Consider the following 21,492-nt stretch of genomic DNA (forward strand, 5'->3'; position numbering starts at 1 on the left):
AACGTCATGGGGCACCTAAGCCCGCAAGCCACAGCTATGAAACCCGCATGGGCTGGAACCTGTGGTCGGAAACCAGAGAAGCCGCTGCAACGGGAAGCCAGCCCACCGCAGCTAAGAGAGAGAAAGCCCACGCGCAGCAACAAAGACCCAGCACAGCCATAAGCACGTAAATACGTATACACACACTTTATTTTTTGTTTTTATTTTTAAATATTTTTTTGATGTGGACCATTTTTAAAGTCTTTTTATTGAATTTGTTAGAATATTGTTTCTGTTTTATGTTTTGGTTTTCCGGCCGCAAGGCATATGGGATCCTAACTCCCTGGCCAGGGATTGAACCTGCACCCCTTGCGTCGGGAGGTGAAGTCTTAACCACTGGACCACCAGGGAAGGCCCCGTGTACAAACACTTTAAAAGCTGAGCCTCAGAACCCTCATGGCACCCTGGGACCTCAGCTGCCCAATTCTAACATTCCCCGCAAGGGGCCACCAGTAAGTGAGCATGCGTGGAAATTCAGACGAAATAAGGAAACGAGAGAAGCGAAGCATCCCTAAAGCTTAGATGCTGTGTTTCTCTCAGTGAAAGTGAAAGCCGCTCAGTTGTGTCCTCCGTTGACCCCATCGGATTCTCCAGGCCAGAATACTGGAGTGGGTAGCCTTTCCCTTCTCCAGGGGATCTTCCCAACCCAGGGATCGAACACCAGGTCTCTTGCAGACGGGAACAAGAGAAGATTGCAAAGTAGTGTCACAAAAGTACAGTGTGGCCTGGAGGCAGGTGCAGGCAGACGCAGGCCCAGGACAGACCCTGGCTGTGTGCAGAGTGACAGCGGGAGCCAGAGTCACCACGAGGCTGAGGGGACCCTGGCACCCTTCATCTCTGGTGGGAGAGAAGCGCCACGAGCTCCTCCACTCAGTCCCCACGAAACCCGAGGTTCAGATGGGTTAAAGTCCTTGCTGTGAGTAAGTGCCAAGAGTGTTAGATTAGAAAAGATTCCAGAAGGTTAGACAGTAAAGGGGTCAACGGTTATGTGTGAAAACTTGAGATTTGGGGACTTCTAGACACAGGAAACAGATGCAAGCCAGCCACTAAATGCAGATAAGTGCCATTTGGCAAAGGCTCGGAATACGAGGCACATAAGGAAACGCACGCGGGAGCGCCCTGTGGTTAGAGCTCTGCGCTTTCACTGCCTCGGCCAGGGTTCAATCCTGGTCAACCTTTGGTCGGGGAACTAAGATCTCCCAGGCCCTGCATCCGGACCAAAAAAAAAAAAAAATCCTCCAAATAAATGACAAGAAGGCCTCTCGTCCGCAGAAAACCAGGTAAGTGGCATCAACAGAAAAATCAGGAAAGGCGACGCCTGGACAGCCAAGGACTCAGTAAGCAGCAGCGGTTGGGTCCGTGCAGCCGAAACGACCCAAGGTGGCCCCTCTCAGACAGGCTGTCAACCTCGGAGGCTTCGCCCGCTCCCGTGTCACGGGGTGAGAGGCGCGCTTCTCTCCCGGCCGCCCCACAGGCATGAGACACGACTGCCAAGTTTAAGGGGCACACCATGCAGCCCAGCCGCCCCACCTTTGAGCAGGTCCCCGAGTGAGCTGTGTGCTGGGCCCACAGTCGTAGCAGCCAACAAGTGGAGGCAACTCAGCACCCATCAGCGAACGATGCATCCACAAAATATGGTCCACGCGTAGGGTGGGACTTAAAAGGAAGGAAATCCTGACACAGGCTACACCATGGATGACCCTTGAGAATGTGATGCTCAGAGAAATAAGCAGACACAGAAGGACAAATCCTGTCTGACTCCATTCACCTGAGGTCGCCCACAGAGACAGAACGAACAGGTCTTTAACGGGGACAGAGGGTCAGTTTGGGAAGAGGAATCATTTCCGAGGGCCGATGGGGTGACACTCCCATAATGTGAATGTGCTTAGGGCTCAGGACCTGTGCGCCCTCAGGGTTAAGATAAAACGGGGGAAACAGTGGAGACAGTGGCTGACTTTATTTTTTGGGCTCCAAAATCACTGCAGATGGTGACTGCAGCCATGAAATTAAAAGATGCTTACTCCTCGGAAGGAAAGTTATGACCAACCTAGACAGCATATTAAAAAACAGAGACGTTATTTTGCTAACTAAGGTCCGTCTAGTCAAGGCTATGGTTTTTCCTGTGGTCATGTATGGATGTGAGAGTTGGACTATAAAGAAAGCTGAGTGCCAAAGAATTGATGCTTTTGAACTGTGGTGTTGGAGAAGACTCTTGAGAGTCCCTTGGACTGCAAGGAGATCCAACCAGTCCATCCTAAAAGAGATCAGTCCTGGGTGTTCATTGGAGGGACTGATGTTGAAGTTGAAACTCCAATACGTTGGCCACCTGATGGGAAGAGCTGACTCTTTAGAAAAGACCCTGATGCTGGGAACAATTGAGGGCAGGAGGAGAAGGGGACGACAGAGGATGAGATGGCTGGATGGCATCACGGACTCGATGGACGTGAGTCTCCGGGAGTTGGTGATGGACAGGGAGGCCTGGCGTGCTGCAGTCCATGGGGTCGCGGAGTCGGGAACCGCTGAGCGACTGGACTGAGTTGAGTGAAGGATCCAGCTGCCGACGCAGGGACACAGGCTTGGTTCCTGGTGCGGTCACACCTGCCTCAAAGCGACTCGGCCTGTGGCCACGCCTGCCGAGCCCGAGCTGCAGCAGGAGAACCACCGCAGCTAGGGAGCAGCCCCACTCGCCACGCCTGGGGAAGGCCCGTGTGCAGCAGGGGAGCCCAGCGCAGCCAACGGTGGAAAGGCAACAGGAAGCCGGGGCCGCGCCCCGAGAGAGCGCCGCCGCGGCCGAGGGCCGGACCCTCAGCTCCCGGCTGCGGGGACAGAACTCCCCTTCACAGCCACCCCCATCCTGCCCCGAGTCCCCACACGGCAGGAGACTTTTTTTTCTTCTTGTTTTGCATTTAAGGTGCAAGCGGAACAGAGAGTGGGAGAGGGGACCAGCTGGCTGGAGAGGGGCAGCGTGGGTGGCCACAAGGCCTGTGGACAAGCCCGTGGGCTCTGGCACCTTCCCTTGGTGGTTGGGCCTGGGCCAGGCGGTTCAGGGCGAGGGGTGCGTGTCCCAGGGAAACGCCCCAGGTTTGTGTGGGCCTGAGGTGTGGGTGCAGAGCCGGAGGTGGGTCCTGAAACTTGTGCCTGGGTCCTCTAGGGCCAGGGCTCGCAGGAAGGCCGGGCGCAGCCATCTGGGTGGGGCCGGGCCTGGGCAGAGCCACGAGTGGAACCCACCCGGTTCAGGGGCACCAGGTGGTGGGAGAGGCTGGGGAGGGGCACTGGGGGGCCCTGGCCCTCCCTGGAAAGCCCGCAGTGTGCGTAGATGACCCCCTGCACCCAGACAGGCCACCCCGCCTCTCCCGACCGCGTGCAGTTGAGGACGCCAGCCTGGTCTTTAGATAACAGAGTTTATTTCAAACTGACCTCCACTCAGGCCCAGGGTTCCAGTGGCCAGCTGGCCAGGCAAGGGCACGTCGGGCTCCCAGTGCCCACTGCCGCCATGACGTGCTCCCAGCAGAGCGCGTCTCCCTGCAGGCTCGGGGGGCTGTGGCAGAGGGTGGTGGTCGCCTGCCCAGCGGTTCTATTCTGTTATTGCATTTATATGCTTCTTAGACTCCAAGGACCCTGGGTGGGCAGGAGGGGCCGTCTGCGGGCACTGGGCGGCATGGCTGCCTCCCCGCCGGGCTCTCACCTGCCCCCAGGACAGCCACTGCAGAATAGGGAGGGGTTCAGGGCAGAAAGGGTAGGGCCCGGCTTCAGGGGCCCCCTGGGGTCTGCCAGAAGGTAAACTTCAAGAGCACCTCTGACACCAGCCTTTGAGCGGTCTGTCCACCCAGCCAGGGCTCAAGCGAGCAGGCAGGAGGCACGGAAACTCAGCTAATGTGACCATCCACCTCGGATCAGCCCACTGAGGCAGCCCACCCAGAGGAACCCCCATCCTGGCTACACGCAAAGAGCAGAAATGGGACAAACAGCCACACCCTTTAATGTCCCCATGCCGGCTGGACCTAGCTCAGAATCCGTCCCAGGCCCCTGCCCAGCCCTGCTACCCTGGGGGTTCATCAGGAACTGCTGTCAGGAAGATTACAGGACCACTGGGGTCCTTGGCACAGGCTGGTAGACTTAGGCAGGCAGGCCACCTTCAGAGCCTGCTTCTCCGTCCGTCCGCCGGTGCCTGGGTCCACGCGGAGCCCCACCCTGGGTCAGGGGTCCACCTGCAGAGCCTGGGCCCCTTCTGCCCTCGGGCTCAGAGGGGAGAGTGCTGGGCACCGCTCGAGGGGGCTGGGTTTCCGCTGCTGTAGGCGCCTGTCCACCTCTCCCTCCCTCTGCTCATAGGTGGGGGATACAACGTGCTACATGTGTATAGATAGCGGGGTGTGAATTCGGCATGCACTGGACTCCCAAGGTCTGTACAGGAAGTGGCTGCGCCCAGCCTGGGCACCGGCCATCATTTTTTTCGGACCAGGAAGGCCACCCCGAGAATCAGGGCTGCAGCAGCCACAGCCACACCCCCGGCCACTAGCAGCGGGGTCAAGTTCTCGAGAGGGCAGGGCCCCCGGCCACCGGGGCCCCCACTGGGGGCCTCGCCCTCCTCAGCCCCGTCGCCAGGGCCCTTGGGCTCGGGGGCTGCATCAGGGGTGCTGGGGGCCGCGGGGGCCGGCTTCAGGTTGCTGTGGTTGTTGAGAAGGGCCGGGTCTGCCTTGGCCGGGGTCTTCTTGGCAGGTGGCGGCGTGGGGGTTGCCGGCGGCTCCTGCTTCTCCGCCTGGGCCTCCTTCTTCCCTGGCTTAGAGGACGGGGCCTTCCCGTCCACAGCGGTGGGGGCTCGGCCCTCAGCTGCAGCCTTAGTGTCGGCCTTGGGGCTGTTGGTTGACTTCCCTCTGGACTCCATGCTGGGTGTGCCGGCGGGCTGTGTGGGACACGCGGGGGCAGGCAGGTGTCTAGATCACGGCAGCTCAGGACAGTTCACCTCTGGGCATCCTATGGGCCTGCTGGGGGAGACCCGATGAGGTTGGTGTCCTGTGCAGGCCCACGTCCTTGTCCCTTAGAGACCCGCTCAGCTCTCTGGACACTCCTCTCCCAGGGCTCAGCCTCCAGCTGGCCTCAGGCACCTCCTGAGAAGCCCTCCCGAGCACATGGGCAGGCGCTGTGGGCCCCCTTTTGGGCTGGGGTGCTGGGATGAGGCCTGCTAGAGGCTTCAGTTCCCTCATCTGTGAAATGGTCTTGCCCACGCATGTCCTGTGTCCATCTTGTCGGCCCAGGGTGGGGAGCTCCTGACCAGGAAGAGAGCACCCACCCAGCCCTGAGGTGTGTGGCCAGGGAGGTGGCTGGCAGCCCCTGGGCCTGGACAGAACGGACCATGCGCCCTTCTCAGGGCTGGGTGGGTTTGCGGGGGGTGGGTACGTGGGAACCCAGAGTCTGGGCTTTCAGGCACGTGGGGTCATAATGGACCCAAGGTCGCCAGGACCCAGCTTGGACAAAGCCAGGGTGTCTCCCCAGAGGCTGGAGAAGCCGGCGGGAGGGCAGCGACAGGCCTGGGCTCCCAGCCGGTCATGGACCCCTTCTCAGTGCCCACCCCAGGCCTGGCCTGGCCTTGCCTGCTCCAGCTTCAGAGCGGGGAGCCCTTCCTGACCCTGAGGTCATGCCTGCCTCTGGGGGCGGAGGGAGTCCCTGGGGTGAGCCTGGAGCGGGCACCCCCAAGGCAGGGCCAGGCAGAGACTGGGCGCTCTGGGCAGTAGGGAAGGCCTGGCCCTGATCCTCAGAGTCGGGCACAGGGCAGGGGGCTGGTGGCCTTGCCCTTCTGGACCCGTCTTCCCTCCCGGGAGTGGACCCGGCTGTCCACAGCTCCTCTGGGAGGCTGAGGAACTCCGGCAGGGGGAGGGAGCCTGTGTGGGAGGCAGTGCCCCGGGGGCCCCACCCCGGCAATGCACACCGGCACAGTGAAGGTCGCCTGAAGGTCACGTGCGGGATGGGGGTGTCCTGGGGAGGACTGTCCCGCTTCCAGGGAACGCAAGAGCCCATCATCCCTGTCATTCTGGAGGGGCACCCCGCTGCTGGGCATCAAGTTCCCAAAGGGCAGGTGGTCCACGCTCCCCCTCCCCCAGACCCTCGGTTATTTTGGGCTCATACTGACGTCACCGGCTGCCCCTCCCCCTCCAGGCGTCTGTGCCCAACAGAGCAGGGGGCTCCTGAGCGCCCCCGATGACCTTCATAGCGGAGAACCTGCCGCTCTGTCCAGGGGCCCCACGCCCCGCTCCCGCCCCAGATCCCGCGCCGCCGAGTCCCCGCCGCCTTACGCTGCCGCTCGTGGCGCTCCCACCTCAGGGCCGCCCGCTCTCTGCGGGACCACGGCTGACCGGACGGACAGCGGCGGGCGGCGGCTGCGGATGCAAGGACTGGGAGTTTCCCACAATGCACTGCTCCCGGCGCAGGAAGCGGGGCGGGGACCGCATCCGCGCGGGCTCCGCCCACCCGCTCGAGGCCACCACAGCGCCCCGGAGCGGCCGGGACCTCTGGGGACCCCAAGCCCAGTTCCGCTCTTGATCCGAAGGGCGGCTTAGCGTCAAGGTGAGCGGCTGAGGCGGGCTTTCTCGCACCTCCATCAGACCGCGAGGGAGTCAGGAGGCCATTCTAACCAGGCGCCGCTACAGCCAGTGTGCCCGTCATAGCTGGGCAGGCGGACCCAGGACAGGATGGGGAGCGGAGCCAGTTACCAGGCGAGCGGGACGCCCTTCACCCCCAAGAGTCTAGAAGAGGCATCTACTTAGAATATTTATTTATCTTCTTACAGGACAAGACACAAAAAGTTACAACTTCTTAAAACTCTTCAAAAGAAAAAAATAGAATTCTGTAAGCAGCAGCAGCAGCTTCCAAGGTACAGATGTGACGGGAGAGAGCAGCTCCCAGGAACAACCGTGAACTGGGGGGCCCAGGCCTGAGCCCCAGGTAGTGTCACTGGGAAGGGGCCTCCGGGAGGGGGCCCGGGGGTGGGGCCACAGCACCGGCACATCAGATCAATCACCAACACGACCACGTGGCTGGGGGTGGGGCAGGTCTGGACGAGCTGCCTCAGGTCACAACATCAAGGGTGGGGGAGGGCAGAGCTTTCCTAAGTGTGGTCAGGGGCCTTACCCAGAGGCCTGGAGGGCAGGCTAGGCCCGGGGAAGACCGGAGGGGCAGCTCCTGGTGCCCCCCAGAAGAAGATGCTCCCGGGCTCCATACTGGTCCTCATGCCCGCCCTCCCCAACCTCGAGGGGGCGTGGCCTCAGAAGTAGGGCCGGGGGCGGAGAGACCGATTCCTGGACGGGGTCACTGGGGAGTCAAGGGCACACACCCAAGTGCTCACACGCTTCAGCACGCACGCGCGCGCGCGCGCGCGCGCACGCACACACACACACACACACACACACACACACACACTGCCTGGCCACGTGGGGACGGCTGGAGCCCCCAACAGCCCTACCCCTGAGGGGCCAGGGCAGCAGAGGGTGGCCGTCACCCGCCCCCCACATTCACACACACATGCACAAAGCCTCGCATGGGCTGGGTCCCCAGCTGGGTCCCACAGTGGGGGCGGGGGACCTGTCCTGGGAGTCAGCACTCAGGGCCACCCCCGGTCTAGGATTCCTGGCTCAATGTGGGGGCAGGGGAGCCCTACCCTCCTGCAAGGCTGGCCAAGGCAAGTGAGCAGCAGCAGGGGAGGCTGGACGGACAGACGGAGGGGTGGACAGAGCCGCTTGTGCTCGGCAAGTTAATAAATAGGTTTGTGCGGGGTCCCCTTTGTGGACTAGGGGCCAAGCCTCGGGGACAGGAGCTGGTAGACTGGAGGGGAGGGTCCAGCCTGCCCAGCCCAGGCTGGTGGCCCCCAGTCCAGAGACCAGCTCTGTCCCTGGGGGTCGTTCAGACCGGGGCAGAGGTGGGCAGGGCTGGCTCCAGGAACGTTTCTAAGTAAGACGTTGGTCCCGGGGGCTGTGTAGGCAGGGCCCCGCCAAGCGTGGGTGCCTACCCTGCACTCACCCTCTCCCCACCCCCACCCATCCGGGCAGGGAGAGACTCTTGTGGCGTCCCCGGGGTGGGGGTGGGGGGCTGCCTGCCTCAGCCTCAGCCCCACTCTGGTCCCGCTCGACTGAAGGGCAACGGGCGGCTGCCCGGGCTCAGGGCTGGATGCGCGGCAGCCCCAGCAGGGTCTCAGCGATGCCCAGGAAGTAAACCACTTGAGCAATGCCGAACAGCGGGGCAATGACCAGGGCACGGCAGTAAGCGCCCTTCAGGAAGGCGGAGGGGCCCTCGTTCCGCAGGATCTTCCTGCAGGGAGACAGCGGGGGTTGGGGCAGAGCCACGACGCTGGGGCCACCCTGCCCTCCCCGGCCCCTGGGGGCTCACCCACCTGGCACAGTCCAGGAATCCTGAGTAGGTGTCCTCGTTGACGCCACGCTGCAGTGACTGGAGCCGAGTCTTAACCACTGCAAGGGGCACACGGGTCAGGGTGGGCCTCCAGCCCGGACCCAACCCCCAGCCCTGCCCTGCCCCAAGCTGGGCACCGACCATCACAGGGGTTGACGGCCACCGCAGCTGCGCTCCCAGCCACGCAACCGGCTAGGAAGGACACGTAGAAAGGCGACTTCTCCCCAGGTGCCGGCCGGCCCAGCTCGTTCAGGTTGGCAAAGAGGGGGAAGTAGACGATGGAGAAGGGGACGTCCCTGTCGGGGGGTCGCAGAGTGACTGGCTGGGACGCGTGGGGCGGACGGGTGGGTAGGCCTCCCCTCGCCCTGCCTGCCCCCCAACCTGAGCAGCGTGGCCCCCAGGCCCTTGTAGAGACCAGCGATGCCGCGGCTCCGCAGCAGGTCCCTGGTCAGCTGAGTGGCCGTGGGGCGGGGGGCGGCCGGAGCCTCCACCGAGGGCTGGGCACTCCCCTGGCCCGAGAGCTGGGCCTGGGCGGACAGGATCTTCCTCTGGGCGGCTGGGGAGAAAGGAGGCGGCCCGCTGGTCTCCCTCAGAGCACGGGGTGGGGGCGGACACGGGGTCAGCCCCCCACGCCCCGCCCCCCACACCCTCACCGAGGCGGCCCGCGTCCTGGAGCTGGATCTTCAGCATCTCCATGGGGGTGGTCACGATCACCTGGCAGGTGCCGGCCCCACAGCCCGCCAGCATCTCCTTCAACAGGGTCAGCTGCTGCCTGCAGTAAAGAGGACGGGGCTGCAAGGCAGAGGCAGAGGCCCCGGCAGGGCTGGGGGACGTGAAGGGGGCGGGACTGGGGAAGACAGAGGTGGGCCCCCTCCCCCGCCGCCCTCCAGAAACAGGCACCGAGCCCGAGAGGCACCGAGCCCGAGAGACAGACGCTCACAGCAGGGCCGGGGCCGGGGCCGGGCCGAGGGCTGTTCTCAGCAAACAAAACTGGAGGCGGGGTGGGGGGTTTAAGTGCTCCTCGGGACTACTGCCCTTTCACCCTACCCTCCGGTGATAGGGAAAACTGGCCAGTGCCCCCCAAATCCCAGCCTACAAGAGGCAGCAGGCAGTGGCTAGGGGCCAAGGACCCCTGGGGCCTGAGCACATCGGAGGCAGAGGAAGCAGGCCCTGCAGGTCGGGGTGAGGGGCCCCCAGGACGACAGGTCCTTCGTCCTCTGGAGGCACAGACTCTCCTCCCTTCGTGACTGTGGCCCAGCAGCCAGCCCCTCACCCGTCCTTGGAGAGCTGGTGTCGGAAGAAGTCATTGGCTGCCAGCTTGATGGCCTTCTCAGGGGTGACGAGGGTCAGGTTCACGGCGGCTCCTGCGTGGCGCGCGGATGGGTCAGTGGCCGGGGCCGGGAGGCTCTTGGCGGGCATTTGCCTCTCAGTTGGCAGAGCCCTCCCCCCGCCCCCTCGTGCCTTGGCGGCTCCTCCTGCCCTCTCACCCACATTTGTGCCCAGTGGGGGTGGGGGCAGCGCGTCCTCCTCCAGGCGACCCTCCCGGTCCAGCGGGTGGGCCTCCATGAGGAACACCCCCTCTGCAATACAGAGGTGGGGGGCTTGGGGGGGGGCCCTGCATCCAGCCTGGGGTGCGCCAGAGCTGAGGAGGCAGTGTGAGCCCTTCTCCGTGCGAGGACTCAGCTGCACAGCATCTGGGCAAATCCAGGCTTGGTGGTTGTCTGCTAAGCGGCTTTGCAATCAGGCACCCCGCTTCCCCGAGAGTGTCCTGGTGCAGACAGTGTCCCGCCTGTCCCGGGAGGAGGTCCTGCCATGCTGGGTGCCAGCAGTGGTGGAGGACGGCGCTGAGCGCTGCCCTTCCCCGAACCCAGCCAGGGTGTAGCTGCAGCCAGCCCCCACGGGGCGCATCCCCACCATCCATCCAGGCCCTCCCGCCCCCCCGCCCCGCCTCACCTCGGTACATCCCGAAGTAGCCCTCTGAGCGGATGGTCTTGATGAGGCAGTCGGACCTGCAGCCCCAGGGGTAGGAGGGAGCCAGGGGTTAGCCAGGGTCCAGCACCAGCCCCCGCCTTGACCCAGGCAGGAGTGCCCCCAGGCCTGCCCCCACCCCCCCAGCTCACATGCTGGTGTACACGCGCTGGCCATTCTGCTGGTTCTGAAGCCTCGTCTTGGCCAGGTCGATGGGGAACACGCAGGTGACCCCGATCAGGCCGGCGATGCCGCCATTGATGAGCTTGGCTGGCAGGCTGCGTGGGCAGACGGGAGGTCAGGCGGCCTCCTCGGCCATAGGCCGGCCAGGAGGGAGGGCAGGGTGGGGTGAGGCTGGGCTGGGCCCTGACCTGATCTGCTTATCGGCCATTTAACTCGGGAGCACCCAGGTAGGAGCTGCGGAGCTGGATGCCAGACAGCGGGGGAGGGAGCGCAGGGCGGAGGCTGGTCCTCTGCTTTCAAGGGTATTTCCAAACCAGCACGTCTGTCCTAGGAGAGAGGGGACTGCAACCAGCGGGGGCGGGCAGACGGCAGAAGCACACCAGAGGAACAGGCTTCCTTGTTTTTCTTCCAGGGACCAGCAGGGGCTCCGAGCGGCGCCCCCAGGCCCCCAAGCCCACTCGGGCGGGCTGCACGTTGTGGGCTTGCAGCGTGCCAGGAGGCCCACCACCTGGCCCCATCCCTGGGCCACCTGGCTTCCTCTCAAGGTTCCCCACCAGCGCGTCCTCCCAGCTGGCCTTGCTCACGCTCACATGCACCGAGCCCTTTAAAGGGCCAGGCACTGCCTCTCCCTGGGCTGGGCTGTGCCAACCCCATCCTCAAGCAGCCTGCTCTGTCAGGAGATGGGTGACAGAGCCCCAGGGGCCCCCGCAGGGCTCAGCTCACAGCTGCCCAGGTAGATGCACCCAGCGCAGGTGGAACCCCTGCTCATGGCACCTCCAGGCTGGAGCCCCAGACCAGGCTCCCCTGGAAGAAGCACCAGCTCAGCCACAGCCAGCCTGTGCCCATCCTCCCAGGAACTTCACCCCCTGACTGCACACACACACAGGCTCGCTGTGGCTGGTCCACCCCCTCTTCCCGGGGGCAGGCCCAGGAGGCCCCTCTCTCTAGGGGCAGGGCTGGGGAGCCAGAGCCGGCCCCAGGGACCTCTGGCGGGGGGCGCCCCCCAGCCGGCGCCGAGACCAGCTGTCCCTGCCTCGCACCCGCAGCGCCGCTAGTCCGGTCACACGGGTGGCTCACACCTGCCGTCGCTCGCGGACCGGTGACCTTCACCCCGGCTTCCCGGGCCGGGCGGCCCCCTGCCCCCTCGGCAGCCCGCCGCCCCCGCCGTGGTCCCGCTCACCCCGGGCGCGCAGGACCGGCTCCTCCACGGCTCCTCCCGGAGACTCCAGCCCGCGGGCGGCGGGCGGGCGGGGGAGGGCCAGCGGCCGGGGGCGGTGCCGGCGGCGGGGATTGGCTGCGGGGCGGGGCGGGGCGGGGCGGGCCTGGGGGGGGGGCGAGTTTCTCTTTCACTTTGGGCGGGATAAGGCGCCCTGCCGCCGCGGGAGAAGGGATGAGAAGGGGGTGTGACAGCTTCTGGGAGGCTTGGGCTGGCCTCCGAGTCCCCTTCGGCCCATGAGGCAGCGGGTCTGACGGGCTAACCCAGCCAAGCTACGCAGCCGGTTCGAGGGGCCCCGGCCCGCGGACGCCGTGCGCCCAGATGTTCCCTGAGTTTTCCTCTGCGGCCAGCAGGCGGGCTCTGGGACCCCAGGAATGGGGCTCTCTCTGTGCCCGGGCACAGGGAATCCGGAGCCGTGGGGTGGAGATGGGCTGTGCCCACTGTGTCTGTGGACCGTGTGTCTTCTGGGAGGTGCATTTCAGGGAAAACTCATGCGGGAGCGGAGAAGACACGCTGTCTGCTGCAAAGGCCAGGGGGTGGCTGGGTCGCAGAGACCACCCGCTGCCACCCACACTCCCAAAGCCCTCTGACCCTCCAGATGCCTCCCAACGAACTCACCCAGAGCCTCAGTGCCCCAGTCTCAGAGAAGAGCCTGACCTCTGCACTTCAACCTGACCCTCTCTCCCCAGCCCCACTCCCCAGGTGCAAACTGGCCGCAGCCGGCTGTTGTCCCCGACCCTTGGGGACAAGGTCCACACTCTGCCCTCTTGGACCTGAGCGAGCCCACCAGACGCCACTTCTTGCCCAGTGTAAGGGACACCTGGATGCTGGAGTCCCGGAAGGGGAGCAGCTGTCTCGGGATAGAGGCACGCCTGGAGATCCCAGCCTGAGGCCGTCAGCCCTGGGTCCGACCCTGGCGCTGGGATGGAGGAGACGCTTCCGAACCCAGTAGCGTGGGGAGGGTCTCCGCCGGGGGAGGACCGGCAAGGGGTCCTCCGGGCCAGGAAGCCTCCTTTTCCTGTCCTCACTCGATGGTTCCTACCACCTGCTCATGAGACAGCTCAGAGGGCCCTCCCCTTGCACCCCAGGTTGCCATAGAGACTCGGCAGCCCCAGCGCGGCCTCAGGCCCCGGGCTGTCAGCGCTCCCGGTCGGTCTCCCCCGGCTCCTGCAGCGTCCTCAACTGGGGCTGCAGGCGAAGCTGTGGACAGCTCAGCTCAGAGGCCCCACCAGGAGGTAAACTCTGCCACGAAACCACTGGACTCCCTCACCCCCAAGAAAGGGAAAGGCTGTGAGGCTCCGAGTCTGGGACCGGCCCTTCCCTCCCCATTCATCTCCCCCCGCCCCTTGCCCCGGAGAGGCGCTTTCAGTCCCGCCGGCTGGAGGGGCGCCAACCTGGCGACAAAGGAGGCGCGGAGTGGGGGTTCAGGGCTGCGATTGGAAGCCCGGCTCAACTCCCTGTCCAGCTGGAAGGAGTCCCCATGAGGCCCGGATCGCCACGCTGAAGCCCGCCAGGCGATGGCGACTTCAGCCACCCACGTGTCCACGTACGTCCCGCAGGGCCCCACGTGCGGGTCCCCCACGGCCCGGCTCGTTCCTTGGGGACTGGCCTCCGTCTCCCGACCGGCGAGGACACGTGTGCGCGGGGAGCGCGCCCGGCACCGCCCGGGGCCCGGCCTCCCACACTCCGGCGGCAGCGGATCCGAGCATCCGCCGGCGCGGGCCCCGCAGAAACCGCCTCGTCCGGGCAGATGTCACTTCCCACAGCCGCCGTGGTGCCCCTCGACTCCGCGGCCGGGCTGCACTCGGGTGGGCGCAGCGGAAGGAGCCGCCAGGGGGGCACTCACCGCGCGCTCTGCCGCCGCTGCCGCCGCCTCTGCCGCCGCGCTGGCCTCCCCGCCTCGCCGCGCGCGCGGCTGCACCTAAGCGCGGGGGCGCGTCCGCTCGGCGCCGCGCGCGCTCCGCCCCCGGCCGGCGGTTGGCTCGCGGACTCCGGCTCCCCCTCCTGGCCGCCACGGCCACTGCGCTCGGCAGGCCCCAGCCCGCGCTCCAGGTCTCCACGGGTTTTCACTGGCCGTTCGACCTCGCGCCGGTGCATCGGCCAGGGACTAGCGTCGGGCCAGCGGATGGGGGTGCGCTGGGACGAAGTGTCCCTAAGGGAGGAGCCGTGGGAACTGAATTGGCCAAACAGCGGGCCCCCAACCAAAAGGCAGATGCGCCATCCTGCACACGACTGTATTCACGGGGCAGCAGCTGTTACTTTGTAGCTGGGACTCCACTCCCTCCCTGAGATCAGGACCCAATGCAGGCCGTGGGCGCAGACCAGCGGGAATGAGAGCTGTGCGGAAGGAAGTCTGTACCCAGGCCCGCTTGCAGCAGAGCAGGGCCGGGCCTCAGATCACCTGGCCGCCCCTGGCCTTCCACCGGCCTCTCCACCCGAGAAAGTCAGTGCTGAGACAGCGACCAGGCAGTGCATGTGTGTTACACGGGTGGGGGTCACTTTGCTCACACGCAGGGCAGGTTTGAAAGCGGGAGCCTCAGGGTCCAGCCCGAAGTCCGGGGTCTAAGCCTGGGCAGGCTCTGGGGAAGGTGACGGCGACCGGTCAGGCGAGGCGAGGTTCCTGGGGGCCAGGCTCGTGTGACGGATGCCCTCCTGGTACTTGCGGCGGCCAAGCTCCAAGACAGCCCGCACCTCTTCGGCCACGTCCCGCCGGTCACTCTGCTCCAGAGCCTGCACGAGGCGCCCCACGGCCCCCGGCTGCCCAGCCTGGCGCTCCGCCCAGGAGAAGAGCATGTGGCGGATCTGCCCATCCAGGTCATCCCTGGGGGGACAGGGGAGCAGTTGGGGGGCCCGCCAAGACCACCCACCACGCCCAGGGCCTTGCTCTCCCTCCTAGCATGGGGCCTTGCTCCCTGGGCCAGGGGCGGCCAAAGCCTCCCTTTCCTGCCCGTCTGCCCTGCCCTCCCTCCCCTGGACGGAACCTCAGCCAGCCTCTGGGGGGAAGCCAGCAGGAGGAGAGAGGCTCAGAACTGACCGGAACTCATGCCGGATGCGCTGGAGCTCACGGTAAGGCAGGCCCAGGTGCAGGGCCACAGCTGGCCAGTCAGGGCCCAGGCGCCCAGCCACATTCAGCAGGTTGCTCTGGGTCAGGAAGCCAGTCTCGGCGTCGCCCAGGTTCAGAGGTGCCAGGGAGAGGCCAGGCTCCCGGGTCGGGGCCTCGCATCCCCGCAATCTCTGCGGGCAGGTCGAGGTGGCAGTGAGCCCTGGCCTCACCCCAGCCCACCCCGGCGGCTCCTCCCCCGTCCCCTCCACACGGGGCTCCCCGGCCAGGCCTCACCGGCAGCTTGATGGGCAGAGTGGCCATCCACAGGGCAGCTGGGCCCCTCTTCTGCCGGGCAGCCTCTGCCTCCTCAGGCACTCCCTCCGGCACCTCGCCCCGGTAGAAGGACACCTGGGGAAGAGGAGAAGGTGGGCTTCGGCGCTCTGGCTTTGGCCCGGGCAGCCCGGGGCGCCCACCGCACGGCCCACCTGGCCCCTCACGGCCCGAGCCCGTCGGTCCAGGGTGGTGGTCACGTACACCTCCTTCAGGTTCTTCAGGTGGGAGTAGAAAACAAAGCAGAGCCTGCCCTCCACGCAGTCGGGGCGGTCTGCGGGCACAGGGGGCTCAGCGGGGGCTTGGGGCAGGCCCAGCGCCCCGCCCCCGGGCGCCCGGGCACACCTGCGTCGATGTCGATTCCCCTCTCGAAGGCGGCGAAGAACTTCTCGCCCTCAAACATCTCCACGGTGTCTGAGGGCTCAGGGCCGCGGTATCGCTCCAGCAGCCGCCGCAGGGTGGCGTCCACCTGGGGGGCGGGGGACCCGCTGGCTGGGAGCCCGACGCCCTGCGCCCCTGCCCCGTCCCCCAGCCCTCTGCTGCCCCCACCTTGCTGCGGGGCAGGCACTGCAGCAGGACCTGCTTGGGGTCCCGGCGTCTCTGCAGCGCGATGAGGTTCACGCGGTGCAGCCGTAGCCGCTCCCAGGCCTTCTGTGCCAGGCTCCCCACGCAGGCCTTGGTGGTGTACCAGAGCCAGTACCTGGAAAAGCGGGGGTGAGGGGGACCCTGCAGGCTGGGGGGGGCTGTGGGGAGGGGGCCGAGGAGGTGGGGGCACTGACCAGGAGAAGCGCGTGACCTGGAAGCGTGCGTACAGGTGCGTGAGCTCCAGGGCTACCTGCGCCGTGACATCGTCCCAGGCGGCCGCGGGGGCGGCCCGATGCAGCAGGTGCAGGCGGGCACGGTCCAGACTCAGGCCTGGGGGGGTGCAGTGGCTGAGGCCTCTGGCTGGGGCGCCCCTTCTGATCACCACCCCCGCCCCGTGCCCGCATGGCTGCCCTCACCTGTGACGCCGGGCGGCAGAGGCAGCTGGATGGTGACTGGCCGAAGGAAGCTCGAGGGGCTGCTCTGCGAGAGGCAGAGCAGGGGGCTGGAGGCCGCCTCGGGCTCCCCGAGCAGGGCCTGCAGCTCTCTGCTGCCCACGCGCACCACCTGGAGCAGACGGGCCGCCCCTGCGGTCACTTCTGTGCCCGGGCGCCTCCGCCACCCCAGCGGGCGTCCCGGCCCCCACCTGCATGCGAACGTGCCGGGGCTCCTCGGTGGCCCCCGGGGGGAAGGTGACCCTGACCCCGGCGTGTCCCGAGGAGCACAGCAGCGTCCCCTCCGGCGGCACCAGGCGGGCGTCAGACACAGGGCGCGAAACCACGAGGAACCAGGAGAAGTGGGGCACCTGGCAGTGGGCCCAGAGCCGCTGGCGTGGGCGCAGAACACAAGGTCAGGGCCGGCAGGGAGCGTGGGCACGGGCGCAGGGCATGGGTGAGGGTCAGCGGGCCGGGGCCGGCGTGGCGGGTGGGAGCAGGGCTGCGGGTCAGGGCCAGACGGCGTGGGCGCAGGGCATGGGTCAGGGGCGGCGGGCTGGGGCAGGGCTGTGGGCGCGGGGCAGGGCTGTGGGCGCGGGTGCGGGGCACAGGTCAGGGCCGGCCCTCCCTGATGGCCCAGGCCGCCCTCACCGTGGGCGCCTCCTCCTCCAGGCAGGTCTCCAGGTCGCTCCAGCTGTTGCCACTCAGCGTCCTGACCACCACCTCGCGGCAACGCCGGGCCCGCGGGGGCACGAAGGGAAGCCACAGGCCCACCTCCTACCAGGCGAGGGGGGCGTGAGTGCCGGGGCACAGTGGGCCCTGCTCTCCGGGGCCCTTGCCCGCCCCACCCTGCCCTGGCCGTGCCTGCTGGAAGGCCGCCCCGTGGGGCTGCAGCTCCAGGACCCCGCTGAGCAGAGCGTCGTGGGGACCCAGGGGCACGAGGCGCGGCTCCGGCGGCCACAGGCGGTAGCGGATGGTCATGGGAGCAGCAGCAGCCCCCGCAGGGAACCGCAGGCGGACGCCGCAGGCCAAGGTCACGGAGCAGCCTTGGGGGGTCACGGCAAAGCTGGGGGAAGACAGGAGCGCACAGGGCCAGACACAGCAGGGTCCCCTAGGTCAGTCTGGCACCCCGGGCACCCGTGGGAGGCCCTCGAGGCACAGGCAGGTGCATGGCGAAGGCAGAGTGCCGAGGTGGACAGAGGCTTTTCCAGCCCAGCCCCTCCCTCACGTCATACCTGTCCAGATCTGAGGTCAGCAACAGCCGGGGCATTTCTGGGACGACGGGTGTCCCTGGGGAAGGACAGATGTGAGGTTAGGCCAGTGATGACACCTGCATCCTGTCTGTGGTCTGCCCCCAGCCCCACCGCGACCCTACCTGGGGGGCTAGGGGGGTCAGGAGGGGGCCTGCCCAAGGGGTTTCCTTGCAGCCTCACGAAGGGGGCGTCCAGCAGCTCAGGGGGCACGTCCCGGAGCTGGTTGTCTCTCAGGTCAAGCCGGGTGAGCAGCGGGAGGCAGGCCAGGCTGGCGGGCACCGACGCCAGGAGGTTGCTGTGCAGAATGAAGAGCCGTAGGGCCCGCAGCCCCGCTGCGGGAGGCGCCAGCTTAGGGCCAGCAGAGGATTGTCACGGCCACCCCCGTCCCCGAGTGCCAGGCCAGCCGGCTCGCACTGGGGCCTCCTGGGAAGCCCTTTCAGTCTCCGCCCTGTAGCTGGACTAGAGAGCTCGGGGAGGCCTGTGCAGGTGGAGAGCCTTGCCAGCCAGGGAGGCGGGGGGCACGCAAGGGCTGCTGGGGGGGCGGATGCTCAGGCGGGCTGGCCCGTGTGTACAGGGCACCGCAGAAGACACAGCCGCAGAGAGGGGCAGGGCAGCCAGCGGCCCACAGGCACTCCCCAGTGGGCCTGGGGAGCCAGGGCCGCGACTCACCGAGGGAGCTGGGGAGGCTCTGCAGCCGGTTGGAGGCCAGGTTGAGCTCGGCCAGGCTCCCCAGGCCTCCGATCTCAGGGGGCAGGGCCTCCAGCAAATTCCCAGAGAGATCGAGGCGCTGCAAGCTGGACAGGGCCCCCAGGGCTGGGGGCAGTGTTCGCAGATGGTTGTGGGTGACGGCGAGGAAGGTGAGGGCGGGGAGGGTCCCCAGGGCCGCGGGCAGTTCTGAGAGGCAGTTACGAGACAGCAGGAGGGCGTCCAGGCCACACATCTGGGGGACGCAGGCCGGCAGTGTCTCCAGGCTGTTGAAGCTCAGATCCAGGTGGGCCAATTGGGCTAGGCTGCTCAGGCTGGCGGGCAGCGTGGTGAGGGACCCCCGGAGGCAGGCACCCAGGGCATCCCGACGTTGCCCACCTGATGAGGGAAAGGCAGACAGACGTGGCCGTCAAATTCAGAGTCCCAGGTGAGCCCAGCTCTGCCAGCCAGGGAAACGGGCACAGGGAAACGCAGAGCTCCGCCCCAACCCCAGCAAAACAGACACAGACAGATGCTGGAGAGAGCCACCCGCAGGTGAGGTGGGCAGACATGAACGGCGCGGTCTCAGCCGGCACCGGTGGCCCGCCTCAGGAGAAAGACCCACCCTGGGGACTCCCAGAGACCCCACTGTGCAACTGCTGGGTACGGGAGTCCGGGCACAGCCAGCTTCCTCTTGGGGGAACGCAGCTGGGTAGAGCTGTGCAGGGAATAGGGCTGGGGCCGGAGTCCACCTTTCGGGACCAGGAAGCAGAGGCAGGAGCTAGAGAGAGGCTGGGCCAGGGCTGGGACTTGGGGGGCTCACCTTTGAGGACCAGGGAGCGGAGGCGTGGCAGGCTCCAAGGCAGCCGGGCCAGGGCGGCCTCCAGCAGCTGAGGGTCCTCGTGGCCACTCAGCTGCAGGAAGTCCACCTCCAGCAGCTGAGGGGCCTGCTGGGCGCACAGGCGCAGCAGCCGGCGGCAGCCCCCGGGGTGCAGGTGCAGGCTCAGCCGGTTCCCTGCCGGGAGCGGGGGCACCTCCGGCCCCGCACCCGCAGCCTCTGAAGCATCTCTCGCAGCATCTTCTGGGGCTGATGTCGCGGGCACCGGCCCCGCCTCCACCGCAGCCATCGCCCAACAGCCGTCCTCGGGGACCAGACATGTCCCAGCTCGCCAGGCAGGCCTGCTCAGGCAGGGCCCGAAGAGGCTGCAGAGTCAGGGGGAGGAGTGGGCTGGGCGTCCTCCCAGCCAGAGGAAGGGGGACTCGGGCTGGGGGGAGCCAGGTCCGCTGGTCCAGAGTCCAACGCCTAGGCTGGACAGACTGTCACTGACATGGGCTGGGCAACAGGACTCCCCGGGGCTGGGAAGGCGGCAGGCAGAAGACCTGAGTGCAGAGGGGTTTGGGGACATGCCTGAGGGACTGGGGGAGGGAGGCTTCACACCCCGAGTCCACAAACTTGAAAAGGGACTCCTAGTCCAGCGCCCTCCCCCCCCACTCCGCCTGCTGGGCACCAGAGTCCCACCTCCAACCTTCACATTTCTCGGCTCCAACCCGAGGCACTGGCTCTCATCTACCACGTGGGGGCGGTGGCCCAGGAAAGGACGCGAGTGATCCTGCCCGCGTCTTGTCCAGCAGTGCGAGGGGGTTCCTGAGGACGGGACCCCACTTCCTGGCCCTGGCGGAGGACTCTCCCGCCACCAGCTCGCACCTCGGTCCGCAGGGGAGGTCGGTGCACCGCGCAGTCGCCGCCCCCACGGCCTGGGGCGTGTCCTGGGAGAGAGAGCACCGCAACACCCCCACCCCAACCTCCGCGTGCCCTAGACGCGCCCGCGGCCCGCGCGGCACCTGCGCTCCCGGTGGCGCGTTTCCGGGTCCGGCCGCGTGGGAAGCTCGCCTGGCGCCGGCAGGGTCGGCCGGCAGGGGTCTCAGGGTCCCGCCCGCTCCTCCCGCCCCGCCCGCTCTCTGCCGGACACCGCCCCGCCGCACTCAGCTTCCTGTCGGCCGGCGTGCGTCTGTGCGACCGGCCTTCCCGCGGGAAGGCCCGCTTTTCGCGCCACAAAACCCAACCTTTCCGAGGCTCTCGGGCCCTGGGCCCGCTCTGCTCTGGCTGCGCATTCCCGGCCCCGTGTTAAAATGGACCGGTGCGCCCTCTGGCTGTAGGGGGTACTGAGGCCTGATCGCAGCTGCTGCCCCACGCCCACCTCCTGCCGGAGGACAGCACCGAGCTCCCCAGCCAGCCCCCAAAGGCCTCCTCTCAGGCCCCGTAGAGCTCAGGGCCCACCTTCCATGACCCTACCTTACGGACACAGTCTGGGCCACCTCCCAGCGCCGCCCCCCTCCCCCAACCCCAGCGGGCTTCCCCATAGTGAAGTTGCTCAGTCGTGTCCGACTCCTTGCGACCCCATGGGACTGTAGCCCACCAGGCTCCTCAGTCCAGGGAATTTTCCAGGCAAGAGTCCTGGAGTGGGCTGCCACTTCCCCACAGGCTGCCTGCTTTCTCAGCGTCTCGCAGCGAGGAAAAGGAGACGGGAGCGATCAGATGTGGCCCAAGGCCACTAGCTGGTGAAGGCCAAAGTCAAGGACTTCAAGCCAGATCTGGCTCAAAAAGTCTTCCTGACTGGTCCTTCCTCACCTCACAGAATAGGTGCCTGTGAACATACACGTCTGCTCCGGCCTGTTCTGCCCCAAGTGACACCTCTCTACCCTCTTTCCGCCACCCTCCCCACCTGGACAGGCAGTTCCTGCTAGGCCTGTGTTCTCCCCAGCTCGTGTTCCCCCTTCAGTTTCCACATAGCCGCCAGAATAAACACACACACACATGCAGGAACACCACCCAGACTTAAAAAGTCATGAGGAATGGGTCATCAACTCAATGGACATGAGTTTGAGCAAACCCTGGGAGCTAGTGAAGGACAGGGAAGCCTGGCGTGCTGCAGCCCATGGGGGTGTAGAGTCCGACAGACAGAAGGGAGCAACTGAGCAACAACAAGTAATGAAATCCTGACACATGTTACAATGTGAATGAACTTCCAGGGTGTTACACTGAATGAAATAAGCCAGACACAAGAGGACGAATTCTGTATGATTCCATTTATGTAAGATCCCTAGAACAGTCAACATAGAAATGGAAAGTAAATGGGAGCCAGGGGCTGGGGAAGGGATGGGGTGTTATTGTTTAGAATTCAAGGAGAGGGGAAACCTTCTGCAGACACACCGTGGTGACGGTCGCACGTCAGTGTCAACGCATCTAGTGCCACCAAACTGTATGGTTAAAGTGGTTTTACAGTATGTATTATCGTACCATTAAAAAAAAATCACAACCGACCACTCTCCCGTGTTACTGCAACAGTCCCATCCTTGCCAGATGGT

At 66.1% G+C, this 21,492-nt stretch overlaps 3 protein-coding genes across 4 annotated transcripts; all 3 read right to left on the reverse strand.

The window, feature by feature from the left end:
- Positions 1 to 4,480: 4,480 nt before the first annotated feature.
- CEND1 (cell cycle exit and neuronal differentiation 1) lies at positions 4,481 to 4,921 on the reverse strand. Its single transcript, XM_068975928.1, has one exon. The coding sequence runs from the start codon at positions 4,919 to 4,921 to the stop codon at positions 4,481 to 4,483; it is 441 nt and encodes a 146-aa protein (XP_068832029.1).
- A 1,897-nt stretch (positions 4,922 to 6,818) lies between these two features.
- SLC25A22 (solute carrier family 25 member 22) lies at positions 6,819 to 11,820 on the reverse strand. The gene is made up of 10 exons (XM_068976184.1): positions 11,765 to 11,820; positions 10,773 to 10,911; positions 10,554 to 10,679; positions 10,387 to 10,442; positions 9,707 to 9,797; positions 9,087 to 9,205; positions 8,815 to 8,989; positions 8,575 to 8,729; positions 8,417 to 8,492; positions 6,819 to 8,334 (listed from the first exon to the last, which is right to left on the reverse strand). Exons 2-10 carry the CDS (start codon positions 10,790 to 10,792, stop codon positions 8,184 to 8,186), a joined length of 969 nt encoding a protein of 322 aa, XP_068832285.1. The 5' UTR covers positions 10,793 to 10,911; positions 11,765 to 11,820; the 3' UTR covers positions 6,819 to 8,183.
- A 2,249-nt stretch (positions 11,821 to 14,069) lies between these two features.
- Positions 14,070 to 19,665, reverse strand: PIDD1 (p53-induced death domain protein 1). 2 transcript variants are annotated; one of them, XM_068977932.1, is made up of 16 exons: positions 19,646 to 19,665; positions 18,950 to 19,329; positions 18,112 to 18,525; positions 17,565 to 17,774; positions 17,425 to 17,479; positions 17,054 to 17,255; positions 16,841 to 16,966; positions 16,402 to 16,581; positions 16,175 to 16,322; positions 15,953 to 16,088; positions 15,723 to 15,873; positions 15,519 to 15,642; positions 15,329 to 15,447; positions 15,138 to 15,251; positions 14,835 to 15,034; positions 14,070 to 14,621 (listed from the first exon to the last, which is right to left on the reverse strand). In XM_068977932.1, exons 2-16 carry the CDS (start codon positions 19,251 to 19,253, stop codon positions 14,363 to 14,365), a joined length of 2,742 nt encoding a protein of 913 aa, XP_068834033.1. In that variant the 5' UTR covers positions 19,254 to 19,329; positions 19,646 to 19,665; the 3' UTR covers positions 14,070 to 14,362. The 2 variants fall into 2 exon arrangements, with proteins under 2 accessions (XP_068834033.1, XP_068834034.1); XM_068977933.1 differs by lacking the exon at positions 19,646 to 19,665 and having other exon boundaries at positions 18,950 to 19,455.
- Between the last annotated feature and the right edge of the window lie 1,827 nt (positions 19,666 to 21,492).

The sequence above is a fragment of the Capricornis sumatraensis genome, chromosome 8 (assembly GCF_032405125.1).
Source record: "Capricornis sumatraensis isolate serow.1 chromosome 8, serow.2, whole genome shotgun sequence".
In the NCBI taxonomy this organism is placed as follows: Eukaryota; Metazoa; Chordata; class Mammalia; order Artiodactyla; family Bovidae; genus Capricornis; species Capricornis sumatraensis.